Source organism: Calidris pugnax, unplaced genomic scaffold (assembly GCF_001431845.1).
Source record: "Calidris pugnax isolate Ruff unplaced genomic scaffold, ASM143184v1 scaffold100, whole genome shotgun sequence".
In the NCBI taxonomy this organism is placed as follows: domain Eukaryota; kingdom Metazoa; phylum Chordata; class Aves; order Charadriiformes; family Scolopacidae; genus Calidris; species Calidris pugnax.
Genome location: NW_015090826.1, coordinates 403,435 through 417,415, shown reverse-complemented (window position 1 = coordinate 417,415; position 13,981 = coordinate 403,435). Strand labels below are relative to the sequence as shown.

General features: G+C 51.6%; 1 protein-coding gene across 1 annotated transcript in view; it reads right to left on the bottom strand.

Moving 5' to 3' along the window:
• Positions 1-13,979, bottom strand: part of SLC27A1 (solute carrier family 27 (fatty acid transporter), member 1) — a gene marked incomplete at its 5' end in the record, with an annotated part of 24,659 nt that extends 10,680 nt beyond the window's left edge. The window contains 7 exons of the mRNA XM_014940197.1: positions 1,248-1,313; positions 2,133-2,294; positions 3,948-4,342; positions 6,356-6,425; positions 7,244-7,405; positions 9,866-10,260; positions 13,831-13,979. Coding sequence (XP_014795683.1) covers positions 1,248-1,313; positions 2,133-2,294; positions 3,948-4,342; positions 6,356-6,425; positions 7,244-7,405; positions 9,866-10,260; positions 13,831-13,979 — 1,399 coding nt within the window. The remainder of the gene's footprint in view (positions 1-1,247; positions 1,314-2,132; positions 2,295-3,947; positions 4,343-6,355; positions 6,426-7,243; positions 7,406-9,865; positions 10,261-13,830) is intronic.
• Positions 13,980-13,981: the final 2 nt, after the last annotated feature.

The window sequence follows — 13,981 nt, the reverse complement described above, 5'->3', positions numbered from 1 at the left end:
CCATCCTTGGAGGTGTTTAAGGGCCATTTAGATGCAGTGCTGAGGGACATGGTGTAGGGGAGGACTTTGTAGAGTAGGGGAGATGGTTGGACTCGATGATCCCAAGGGTCTCTTCCAACCTCAATGATTCTATGATTCTAGAGGGGGCCATTGGTACTCAATGGCTCAAAGTCCAGATGGAAACCAGTCACAAGTGGTGTTCCTCAAGGGGCCGTGCTGGGGCCAATACTGTTTAACATTTTGATCAATGATCTAGACAGGGGGATTAAAGGCACCATCAGCAAGTTTGGGGACGACACCAAGCTGTGTGGTGGTGTCCATACACCAGAGGGATGGGAGGTCATCCAAAAGGACCTGGAGAGGCTGGAGAGGTGGGCCCAGGTGAACCTCATGAGGTTCAACAAGAGCAAATGCAAGGTTCTGCACCTGGGCTGGAACAATCCTGGCCATCAATACAAACTAGGGGGTGAGGGATTGGAAAGCAGCCCTGAGGAAAGGGATTTGGGGGTGCTGGTGGAGGAGAAGCTGGACAGGAGCAGGCAGGGGACACTTGCAGCCCAGAAGGTCAATCCCATCCTGGGCTGCATCAAAAGAAGCGTTGCCAGAAGGTCCAGAGAGGGGATTCTGCCACTTTGCTCTGGTGAGACCTCACCTGGAGTGTTGTGTGCAGGTCTGGAGCCCTCAATATAAGAAGGACATGGACCTGATGTTGGGGGTCCAGAGGAGGACCATGAGGATGATGGGGGGGTTGGAGCATCCTCTGCTCCGAGGACAGGCTGAGGGAGCTGGGGTTGTTCAGCCTGGAGAAGAGGAGGCTCCGGGGAGACCTTAGAGCAGCTTCCAGGATGTGAAGGGAGCTACAGGAAGGTTGGGGAGAACCTGTTTCCAAAGGTCTGTAGTGACAGGACAAGGGGAAATGGCTTTAAACTGGAGAAAAGCAGATTTAGACTGGAGATGAGGAGAAAGTTCTTTACTGTGAGGGTGGTGAAGCACTGGAAGAGGTTGCCCAGGGAGGTGGTTGAGGCCCCATCCCTGGAGATATTCAAGGAGAGGCTCGATGGGGCAACCTGGTCTAGTTGGGGGTGTCCCTGCTGACTGCGGGGGGGTCGGACTAGATGACCTTTGGAGGTCCCTTCCAGCCTGGGCAATTCTATGATTCTATGAGAGAGCCAGGAGGGTGAAACGGGGGGGTTTTGTGATAAGAAACACACCTCAAGAGGGAAGAACCCCCTCAGGTCCTCACCTGCTGTGCACCACGATGGCAGCCTTGGGCATCCCCGTGGTGCCAGACGTGTAGATGTAGAAGAGTCGATCTAAAAGAATAAAAAGGGGGGTCAGAACGTTCTCTGCTTGAAAAAAAACCCAAAACCCCGCAGGGTTTGGTTTGTATTTTAGGCTTTTTTGGCCTAAAATGGCTCCGAAATGGTGATGGAACAGGGGACAGCGAGCTGAGAAGGCCAACCTGAGGGGGGATCCCCGTGTTGTCCCCAAGGGTAGGGATGGGGACGTGTCACCAAGAATTATGGTGGGAATGTCAGGAATTAATTCCAATCAATCTAGGGATTGGGAAGGTCTCCACCTGCGTCTGATGGTGGGGCAGGTATCTAATATTAGGTATTATTTATGATTTATTTATTTATTTTTTAATCATTTAAAGGAAAAGCTTCAAGCAGCAGCATTAAACAAAGTACCAAAATGGAGTCTCAGGGATCTCAGATGCTCTTCATGGTCCTAAAGTACAAAATACAGACTGGAACCCAAACAGTGTCTTCCTTTCCCTCTCCTGAGTCCCAAAACCTGCTAAAAACCATCTCCCCCCCCAGCCATATCACAGGGAAAGACTTTAATTACACATGAGAGGGCTGTGGGGGAAGGTAAAATGAGCTGTTAAAGGCCAGAGACAAATGGGTCAGACCAATCTCCTCCTCCAGGTACTCAATACATTAGACACACAAAGCTTGGAAGTCTCAAACAGTGAGAAACTTAACCCATATTCATTTTTTTTCCCCCCTATTTTTTTTTTCAGCTCCTTTCTTCTATTTATGAGCCCAAATTGGGTTGATTTAATCCATCCTACTTCGCTTCCTCCAGCTCTCAGCACCAAGAAACCAAACCCAGGGGATAAAAATTACCATCTAAGCCTTTGAGGGGAATCTGAGCCGGGGGAGATTTCGAGGCGTCGCTCAGGAGAGGATCAAGGTGTTTGGTCTCTCCAGGAACCAGCCCCGGGTTGTAGTCGCCGGAGCAGAATTTTGCCATGTTTTTCCCCAACATCCCGTTCACTTCGGATATCGCTGCAAGACAAAACGAGTCACTTTTGCAAACAACCACCACCCCCCGCCAGGAATAACCTCTTATTGTGCCCCAAAACTGCAGAAGGACCTGAAGAACCTGTCAAATATTTCGTTCACACCCATCCAGATAACATCAGCGCGGTCGGATTGACCCGGACCTGGTAAAAATCCTTCCCAAAAAACCCACGTGGAGTTGCCTCTCCCTTTAATCGTGTCACAAATTAATCCAGAAGGATTCCAAGGAGAGGATTTGGAAAAATAACCCACCAGATCTAACACCAACTATCAAAATGGGGTTCGTTAGAGAAGTGGGGGGGCAATTAAAACCAGCAGCCACTGACAGAGCCACCCTGAGGCAGAAAGTGTGGCATTAGGCAGAGTATTAAGAGAGCAAAAGAGAAAAATACCTCCTGGGGCAGGAAAATACACCCCTTGGGGGAGGAAAATATCCCCTGGGGCAGGAAAATATGCCTCTTTGGGGAGGAAAATACCTCCTGGGGCAGGAAAATACGCCCCTTGGGGGAGAAAAATACCCCCGGGGCAGGAAAATACGCCCCTTGGGGGAGAAAAATACACCCCTTGGGGAAGGAAAATACCCCCTGGGGCAAGAAATACGCCCCTGGGGGGAGGAAAATATCCCTGGGGCAGGAAAATACACCCCCTGGGGCAGGAAAATACACCCCTTCTTGATGAAGCTCCTGATGCAGCTCTTCCCAAGAAACAAGAGCAAATTAGTGAGCTAATTAGTGGGTTAATGTCCACTCTGGGCACCCCAAAATCAGGGAAATGCCGGCAGATGGAACCGAGCTCCTGAGCAAAAGAGAAAAATACCCCCTGGGGCAGGAAAATACCCCCTGGGGCAGGAAAATACGTCCCTTGGGGGAGAAAAATACCCCCTGGGGCAGGAAAATATCCCTTGGGGGAGAAAAATACCCCCTGGGGCAGGAAAATACACCCCTTGGGGGAGGAAAATATGCCCCTTCTCGATGAAGCTCCTGATGCAGCCCTTCCCAAGAAACAAGAGCAAATTAGTGAGCTAATTAGTGGGTTAATGTCCACTCTGGGCACCCCAAAATCAGGGAGACGCCAGCAGATGGAAGCGAGCTCCTGAGCAAAAGAGAAAAATACCTCCTGGGGCAGGAAAATACACCCCTTGGGGGAGGAAAATATCCCCTGGGGCAGGAAATATGCCCTGGGGGGAGGAAAATACATCCCTTGGGGGAGAAAAATACCCCCTGGGGCAGGAAATATGCCCTGGGGGGAGGAAAATACAATCCTTGGAGGAGAAAAATACCCCCTGGGGCAGGAAAATACACCCTGGGGCGAGGAAAATGCCCCTTCTCGATGAAGCTCCTGATGCAGCTCTTCCCAAGAAACAAGAGCAAATTAGTGAGCTAATTAGTGGAGCTGATCTCCACTCTGGGCACCCCAAAATCAGGGAGACACCAGCAGATGGAAGCGAGTTCCTGACCACTCTACTCCAAACACCCTTTTAGCCCCAGGTCTTCTCCCTTTTGTAATCAGGGGATTTACCATTTTTCCTCCCTTTCAAACCAGCTGCCCTTTTTGTTTTCAAGTTCATTCAATCTCTGCCTCGTTGAGGACCAAGAAAACGCCCTAGAGAGGTGCCCAAACCCCCCCTGAGGGACTCACCCGACGAGAGCTCCCCTCCAAAAATCACAGCTTTGGCCCCCGAGGTGGTGACGCAATAAACCAACGAATCCAACCGCAAATTGAAGTTGATGAGAGCGGCCTCCAGGCCGATTTTGGCCATCCCCAGCCAGAGGCCCACAAATTCGGGGCGGCTCTCCATGAAGATGGCGATGACGTCCCCCGGGCGGAAGCCTTGGTGGTGGAAGTAATTAGCCACGGCGTTGGAATACTCATCAAGCCTCCTGAAGGTCCACTGCTCCCCGTTGGCCTCGTAAACGAGGGCCACCTTGTCGGGGTGCCTGAGGACCACCTCCTGGAACATCTTGGGGACGGTGCTCTTGGCTTTTTGATGCCGCCGCAACTTGTACTTGACTCGGAGCAGCACCGAGAGGCCACTGTGGTAAAGGGAAAAAAAGAAAAAAGAGCATAAAAACCTCATTTTCAGCACTATTTCTGAATTAGGAGGGAGGTGGCTCCACACGTCCCCGTGTGTCCCCCCCTCAGCCCTTGGAGGGTTGAAGTGTCACCCTAAAATTTGGAATCGCTGCTGCCCCGCAGCAAGAGACAGATTTTTTAACACAAGGGTACCATTCCACTCCTTTTTATGCTTAAAAATCACAGGGAATCCATCCTCACATCGACAGGGATTCAAACGAGAGGGTGAATTCCACCTTTTAATCATGTTTTGTGCCACTTGTAAAATGAAAAAGGACTCGGCAACCATCGCTTTGAGCTCCAAAGGGAAGCTCCAGGTGGGAAGGGTCTTCCTCACCCAGGATGTTTCGCAGCATCTTGGGGCAATTTCTTACAATTCCATTGAAAGAGAATGCTACAGGGTTGGAAGGGACCTTCTGGAGATCATCTCCTCCACCCCCCAGCCAAAGCAGGTCCCACAAGGTCCCATCCAGGAGGGGTTGGATGTCTCCAGAGATGGAGACCCCCCCACATCTCTGGGCAGCCTCTCCCAGGGCTCTGCCACCCTCAAAATGGAGAAGTTCCTCCTCGTGTTGAAATGGAACTTCCTCTGTTCCCAGTTTGTGCCCGTTCCCTCTTGTCCTGTCACTGGGCACCACTGGAAAAAGCCCGGCCACATCCTCCTGACACCCACCAGCCAGGAGATCCCCCCTTCTCCAGACTCAAAAGCCCCAAGTCCCTCAGCAGAGAGATGTTCTCCTCCCCTCATCATCTTCATAGCCCTTTGCTGGACCTTCTCCACCAGTTCCCTGTCCTTCTGGAACTGGGGAGCCCACAACTGGTCCCAGTGCTCCAGATGGGGCCTCCCCAGGGTAGATCAGAGGGGGAGGACCAAGAAGACCAGCCCCTTGGATAAGGACAACCTCAAGCTCCTAGAAAACAAAGCCGGAGGCTTCCCCTTTCACCCGGGAGAGGAGAGAACGGACGGCGCGTGTTTTCCTGTGAGTCAGTCCCTGCCCTGGGACCATAGGAAGTGAAGCTATCGAAATACCACCAGGCAGAAATCATAAATTTTAACACTAATTAATAAATAACACCACTTCTTGGCTGGCAGGCTCCTTTAAAGCCTTCCCCAAGGAAAGAATTGCTGCCTCTCCGGGGATATCTAATACCCCAAAGAGCAACCGCTGAATAAAAGAACAAACCAGATTGTTCTAATGGGTCTTTTTTTTTTTTTCCTTTTCTTTCTCTTCCGTAATTTACATAATTATTTTAAGTCTCCAAGGCAGCAGCTTGCACGTGAATCCTCGACACGGGTTCAAGCTGGACGGCAGGGAGAAGCTGTTGTCTGAATTTTGAAGTGTCTCCTGTTGGCCTGGAGGGAAACTATCTTTAGGGGCACGTCGGGAATAACTCTGGATATAAAAATAAATTTATTAAGAGCACACAACCATTAACGCCGCCACCAAAAAGCAGGACGGTGGGGCTGGGGATCCTGTTTCCTTCCCCGAGGTAGGAGGTAATTTTCCACCATTAAAAATGGGAAATCGTTGCGCAACGACGGGTTTGGAAGAAGCCCCAGAAACTCGAAAGGTCATTTAATATTAGCGCTTTAAAAATAAATAAATAAATTAAATAAATAACCCCCCCCCCAACAAGTCTCTCGATTAGAATGTGGAGAGCAGGAGGCTCAGCAGAGCCTGGCAGAAGGGGGGGAAGGGGAAGGGGAGAGCTCCAAAAAATGAGTTGGAGGTTGCCCAGGGAGGTGGTTGAGGCCCCATCCCTGGAGATATTCAAGGAGAGGCTCGATGGGGCAACCTGGTCTAGTTGGGGGTGTCCCTGCTGACTGCGGGGGGGTCGGACTAGATGACCTTTGGAGGTCCCTTCCAGCCTGGGCAATTCTATGATTCTATGAGAGAGCCAGGAGGGTGAAACGGGGGGGTTTTGTGATAAGAAACACACCTCAAGAGGGAAGAACCCCCTCAGGTCCTCACCTGCTGTGCACCACGATGGCAGCCTTGGGCATCCCCGTGGTGCCAGACGTGTAGATGTAGAAGAGTCGATCTAAAAGAATAAAAAGGGGGGTCAGAACGTTCTCTGCTTGAAAAAAAAACCAAAACCCCGCAGGGTTTGGTTTGTATTTTAGGCTTTTTTGGCCTAAAATGGCTCCGAAATGGTGATGGAACAGGGGACAGCGAGCTGAGAAGGCCAACCTGAGGGGGGATCCCCGTGTTGTCCCCAAGGGTAGGGATGGGGACGTGTCACCAAGAATTATGGTGGGAATGTCAGGAATTAATTCCAATCAATCTAGGGATTGGGAAGGTCTCAACCTGTGTCTGATGGTGGGGCAGGTATCTAATATTAGGTATTATTTATGATTTATTTATTTATTTTTTAATCATTTAAAGGAAAAGCTTCAAGCAGCAGCATTAAACAAAGTACCAAAATGGAGTCTCAGGGATCTCAGATGCTCTTCATGGTCCTAAAGTACAAAATACAGACTGGAACCCAAACAGTGTCTTCCTTTCCCTCTCCTGAGTCCCAAACCTGCCAAAAACCATCTCCCCCCCCAGCCATATCGCAGGGAAAGACTTTAATTACACATGAGAGGGCTGTGGGGGAAGGTAAAATGAGCTGTTAAAGGCCAGAGACAAATGGGTCAGACCAATCTCCTCCTCCAGGTACTCAATACATTAGACACACAAAGCTTGGAAGTCTCAAACAGTGAGAAACTTAACCCATATTCATTTTTTTTCCCCCCTATTTTTTTTTTCAGCTCCTTTCTTCTATTTATGAGCCCAAATTGGGTTGATTTAATCCATCCTACTTCGCTTCCTCCAGCTCTCAGCACCAAGAAACCAAACCCAGGGGATAAAAATTACCATCTAAGCCTTTGAGGGGAATCTGAGCCGGGGGAGATTTCGAGGCGTCGCTCAGGAGAGGATCAAGGTGTTTGGTCTCTCCAGGAACCAGCCCCGGGTTGTAGTCGCCGGAGCAGAATTTTGCCATGTTTTTCCCCAACATCCCGTTCACTTCGGATATCGCTGCAAGACAAAACGAGTCACTTTTGCAAACAACCACCACCCCCCGCCAGGAATAACCTCTTATTGTGCCCCAAAACTGCAGAAGGACCTGAAGAACCTTTCAAATATTTCATTCACACCCATCTAGATAACATCAGTGCGGTCGGATTGACCCGGACCCGGTAAAAATCCTTCCCAAAAAACCCACGTGGAGTTGCCTCTCCCTTTAATCGTGTCACAAATTAATCCAGAAGGATTCCAAGGAGAGGATTTGGAAAAATAACCCACCAGATCTAACACCAACCATCAAAATGGGGTTCATTAGAGAAGTGGGGGGGCAATTAAAACCAGCAGCCACTGACAGAGCCACCCTGAGGCAGAAAGTGTGGCATTAGGCAGAGTATTAAGAGAGCAAAAGAGAAAAATACCTCCTGGGGCAGGAAAATACACCCCTTGGGGGAGGAAAATATCCCCTGGGGCAGGAAAATATGCCTCTTTGGGGAGGAAAATACCTCCTGGGGCAGGAAAATACGCCCCTTGGGGGAGAAAAATACCCCCGGGGCAGGAAAATACGCCCCTTGGGGGAGAAAAATACACCCCTTGGGGAAGGAAAATACCCCCTGGGGCAAGAAATACGCCCCTGGGGGGAGGAAAATATCCCTGGGGCAGGAAAATACACCCCCTGGGGCAGGAAAATACACCCCTTCTTGATGAAGCTCCTGATGCAGCTCTTCCCAAGAAACAAGAGCAAATTAGTGAGCTAATTAGTGGGTTAATGTCCACTCTGGGCACCCCAAAATCAGGGAAATGCCGGCAGATGGAACCGAGCTCCTGAGCAAAAGAGAAAAATACCCCCTGGGGCAGGAAAATACCCCCTGGGGCAGGAAAATACGTCCCTTGGGGGAGAAAAATACCCCCTGGGGCAGGAAAATATCCCTTGGGGGAGAAAAATACCCCCTGGGGCAGGAAAATACACCCCTTGGGGGAGGAAAATATGCCCCTTCTCGATGAAGCTCCTGATGCAGCCCTTCCCAAGAAACAAGAGCAAATTAGTGAGCTAATTAGTGGGTTAATGTCCACTCTGGGCACCCCAAAATCAGGGAGACGCCAGCAGATGGAAGCGAGCTCCTGAGCAAAAGAGAAAAATACCTCCTGGGGCAGGAAAATACATCCCTATGATCTCAGAAGGTCTCTCCCAACCCCAACCAGCCCGAGATCCTGCGATTCCTCCGACCCCTGGGGCAGGAAATATGCCCTGGGGGGAGGAAAATACAATCCTTGGAGGAGAAAAATACCCCCTGGGGCAGGAAAATAGACCCCTTCTTGATGAAGCTCCCGGGGGAGGAAAATACATCCCTTGGGGGAGAAAAATACCCCCTGGGGCAGGAAATATGCCCTGGGGGGAGGAAAATACAATCCTTGGAGGAGAAAAATACCCCCTGGGGCAGGAAAATACGTCCCTTGGGGGAGAAAAATACCCCCTGGGGCAGGAAATATGCCCTGGGGGGAGGAAAATACACCCCTTCTCGATCAAGCTCCTGATGCAGCTCTTCCCAAGAATCAAGAGCAAATTAGTCAGCTAATTAGTGGGTTAATGGCCACTCTGGGCACCCCAAAATCAGGGAGACACCAGCAGATGGAAGCGAGCTCCTGAGCAAAAGAGAAAAATACCTCCTGGAGCAGGAAAATACACCCCTGGGGGGAGGAAAATACACCCCTTCTCGATCAAGCTCCTGATGCAGCTCTTCCCAAGAAACAAGAGCAAATTAGTGAGCTAATTAGTGGAGCTGATCTGGGGGGAGGAAAATACACCCCTTCTCGATCAAGCTCCTGATGCAGCTCTTCCCAAGAATCAAGAGCAAATTAGTCAGCTAATTAGTGGGTTAATGGCCACTCTGGGCACCCCAAAATCAGGGAGACACCAGCAGATGGAAGCGAGTTCCTGACCACTCTACTCCAAACACCCTTTTAGTCCCAGGCCCTAATTGAAGGCTTCTCCCTTTTGTCCAGGAAATATGCCCTGGGGGGAGGAAAATACATCCCTTGGGGGAGAAAAATACCCCCTGGGGCAGGAAATATGCCCTGGGGGGAGGAAAATACAATCCTTGGAGGAGAAAAATACCCCCTGGGGCAGGAAAATACACCCTGGGGCGAGGAAAATGCCCCTTCTCGATGAAGCTCCTGATGCAGCTCTTCCCAAGAAACAAGAGCAAATTAGTGAGCTAATTAGTGGAGCTGATCTCCACTCTGGGCACCCCAAAATCAGGGAGACACCAGCAGATGGAAGCGAGTTCCTGACCACTCTACTCCAAACACCCTTTTAGCCCCAGGTCTTCTCCCTTTTGTAATCAGGGGATTTACCATTTTTCCTCCCTTTCAAACCAGCTGCCCTTTTTGTTTTCAAGTTCATTCAATCTCTGCCTCGTTGAGGACCAAGAAAACGCCCTAGAGAGGTGCCCAAACCCCCCCTGAGGGACTCACCCGACGAGAGCTCCCCTCCAAAAATCACAGCTTTGGCCCCCGAGGTGGTGACGCAATAAACCAACGAATCCAACCGCAAATTGAAGTTGATGAGAGCGGCCTCCAGGCCGATTTTGGCCATCCCCAGCCAGAGGCCCACAAATTCGGGGCGGCTCTCCATGAAGATGGCGATGACGTCCCCCGGGCGGAAGCCTTGGTGGTGGAAGTAATTAGCCACGGCGTTGGAATACTCATCAAGCCTCCTGAAGGTCCACTGCTCCCCGTTGGCCTCGTAAACGAGGGCCACCTTGTCGGGGTGCCTGAGGACCACCTCCTGGAACATCTTGGGGACGGTGCTCTTGGCTTTTTGATGCCGCCGCAACTTGTACTTGACTCGGAGCAGCACCGAGAGGCCACTGTGGTAAAGGGAAAAAAAGAAAAAAGAGCATAAAAACCTCATTTTCAGCACTATTTCTGAATTAGGAGGGAGGTGGCTCCACACGTCCCCGTGTGTCCCCCCCTCAGCCCTTGGAGGGTTGAAGTGTCACCCTAAAATTTGGAATCGCTGCTGCCCCGCAGCAAGAGACAGATTTTTTAACACAAGGGTACCATTTCACTCCTTTTTATGCTTAAAAATCACAGGGAATCCATCCTCACATCGACAGGGATTCAAACGAGAGGGTGAATTCCACCTTTTAACCATGTTTTGTGCCATCCATAAAGTGAAAAAGGACTTGACAACCATTGCTTTGAGCGCCAAAGGGAGTGAACACACTTCAAACGAGAGGGTGAATTCCACCTTTTAATCATGTTTTGTGCCACTTGTAAAATGAAAAAGGACTCGGCAACCATCGCTTTGAGCTCCAAAGGGAAGCTCCAGGTGGGAAGGGTCTTCCTCACCCAGGATGTTTCGCAGCATCTTGGGGCAATTTCTTACAATTCCATTGAAAGAGAATGCTACAGGGTTGGAAGGGACCTTCTGGAGATCATCTCCTCCACCCCCCAGCCAAAGCAGGTCCCACAAGGTCCCATCCAGGAGGGGTTATCATCTCCTCCAACCCCCACCCAGAGCAGGCCCCACAAGATGGAGACCCCCCCACATCTCTGGGCAGCCTCTCCCAGGGCTCTGCCACCCTCAAAATGGAGAAGTTCCTCCTCGTGTTGAAATGGAACTTCCTCTGTTCCCAGTTTGTGCCCGTTCCCTCTTGTCCTGTCACTGGGCACCACTGGAAAAAGCCCGGCCACATCCTCCTGACACCCACCAGCCAGGAGATCCCCCCTTCTCCAGACTCAAAAGCCCCAAGTCCCTCAGCAGAGAGATGTTCTCCTCCCCTCATCATCTTCATAGCCCTTTGCTGGACCTTCTCCACCAGTTCCCTGTCCTTCTGGAACTGGGGAGCCCACAACTGGTCCCAGTGCTCCAGATGGGGCCTCCCCAGGGTAGATCAGAGGGGGAGGACCAAGAAGACCAGCCCCTTGGATAAGGACAACCTCAAGCTCCTAGAAAACAAAGCCGGAGGCTTCCCCTTTCACCCGGGAGAGGAGAGAACGGACGGCGCGTGTTTTCCTGTGAGTCAGTCCCTGCCCTGGGACCATAGGAAGTGAAGCTATCGAAATACCACCAGGCAGAAATCATAAATTTTAACACTAATTAATAAATAACACCACTTCTTGGCTGGCAGGCTCCTTTAAAGCCTTCCCCAAGGAAAGAATTGCTGCCTCTCCGGGGATATCTAATACCCCAAAGAGCAACCGCTGAATAAAAGAACAAACCAGATTGTTCTAATGGGTCTTTTTTTTTTTTTCCTTTTCTTTCTCTTCCGTAATTTACATAATTATTTTAAGTCTCCAAGGCAGCAGCTTGCACGTGAATCCTCGACACGGGTTCAAGCTGGACGGCAGGGAGAAGCTGTTGTCTGAATTTTGAAGTGTCTCCTGTTGGCCTGGAGGGAAACTATCTTTAGGGGCACGTCGGGAATAACTCTGGATATAAAAATAAATTTATTAAGAGCACACAACCATTAACGCCGCCACCAAAAAGCAGGACGGTGGGGCTGGGGATCCTGTTTCCTTCCCCGAGGTAGGAGGTAATTTTCCACCATTAAAAATGGGAAATCGTTGCGCAACGACGGGTTTGGAAGAAGCCCCAGAAACTCGAAAGGTCATTTAATATTAGCGCTTTAAAAATAAATAAATAAATTAAATAAATAACCCCCCCCCCAACAAGTCTCTCGATTAGAATGTGGAGAGCAGGAGGCTCAGCAGAGCCTGGCAGAAGGGGGGGAAGGGGAAGGGGAGAGCTCCAAAAAATGAGTTGTTGGCGGTGGCCGGGGCTTTCACGGTGACCTTACCCTGGGCCGTGCCAAATACAGAACAGAGGAGCCTTTTCACTGCTGAGCTGCACTTTCCAGATACTTAAAGGGCTTTATTCTGCCCCGGTTTATTTGCTGTCATTATTCCCAGCTTGCCGGGGCGATGGGGAGGAAACAGCTCTTCAAAGGGGGAGTGACAGCCAGAGCGAAGCTGGCAATGGCAGGAGCCCTAAATCCTTCGGAATAAAGGCACATCCTAAAAAAAAAAAACAAAAAAACCACCGAGCTAAATGCGACGACGAGGGACTCCCGGGAGCTGGGGGAGACTTACGACTCCCCACACCCCTTAATTTGGATTATATATTTAATTTGGGACTCCCTTTTAGCCCAGTGACTCCTCTTCCTCAGGTGAACCAGGAGCATCCCGCATCCGTTTGCTCGCTCCCTTCGAGGCTGAGCCCTTCCAGCCGCAGGCCAGCGAGTTAAAATGGTTAAAAACCAACGTTTTTAACCAAGCCAGGTTGCCACTGGGACCCCTTCGAACCACAGACTGGTTTGGTTGGGAAGGGACCTTGAAGACCATCAAGTTCCAACCTCCTGCCCTGGGCAGGGACACCTCTCAACAGAGCAGCTCCAAGCCCCCTCCAACCTTGGCCTTGAACCCCTCCAGGGATGGAGCAGCCACAGTTTCTCAGGGCAACCTGGGCCAGGCTCTCACCACCCTCAAAGGGAGGAATTTCTTCCTAAATCTCATCTCAACCTCCCCTCTTTGATGCCCCGTCCCTGAGAACCTTCAAGGTCGGGTTGGACGGGGCTTTGAGCCACCTGGGCTGGGTGGAGATGGCCCTGCTCATGGAATCATGGAAGGGTTTGGGTGGGAAGGGACCTTTGAGACCATCGAGCTCCATCCCAGACACCTCCCACCAGAGCAGGTCGCTCCAAGCCCCCTCCAACCTTGGCCTTGAACCTCTTTAAGGTTCTCTGGGCAACCCCACAGCTCCTCTGGGCAACCTGGACCTTAAAGACCATTGAGCTCCATCCCCGGACACCTCCCACCAGAGCAGGTCACTCCAAGCCCCCTCCAACCTTGGCCTTGAACCCCTCCAGGGATGGGGCAGCACCAGCTTCTCTGGGCAACCTGGGCCAGGCTCTCACCACCCTCAAAACCAAGAAGTTCCTCCTCAATCTCCCCTTTTTCAGCTTAAACCCCTTCCCCCTCATCCTATGGCTCCACTCCCTCATCCCTGCTCCCTCCCCATCTATCCTGGAGCCCCTTGAGGGACTAGAAGGGGCTCCAAGGTCCCCTCAGGGGCTCCAAGGTCTCCCCACAGTCTTCTTTTCTCCAGCCTGAACCCCCCCAACTCCCTCAGCCCCCCCTCAGGGAGGACTCCAGCCCCCCCAGCACCTCCAGGGCCTCCTCCAGCCCTGCTCCGACACCCCCACGTCCTTCTAACACCCCCAGAGAGGGTGAACACCCCCCCAAAGGGTGGCAGAACCCCATCTTCTCCCCCTGTTGTGGGCCCAGCCCCGGTTACCGGGGCCTTTCGGGCCTATGGGCGCACCTTGAGGGGCTCCCGGCCCCTTCGCCCCCCACAATAAAGCTCTCCGTGGGGCTACGGGTGTGTGTCCCCCCCCCCTCTCCACCACCACCACCCCCGGGTCCCCAAAACTCACAAGAGATCCCTGGGCGCCGTCCGGTAGATGAGGCGCAGCAGCCGCCACCCCCCGCCGCCCAGGCAGACGCCCAAGGTAGCGGCCAAGCTCCATGGCCACGGAGCTCCCAAAAGCCTCAGCAGCCCCAAGGAGCCCAGGGAGGCGGCGCAGA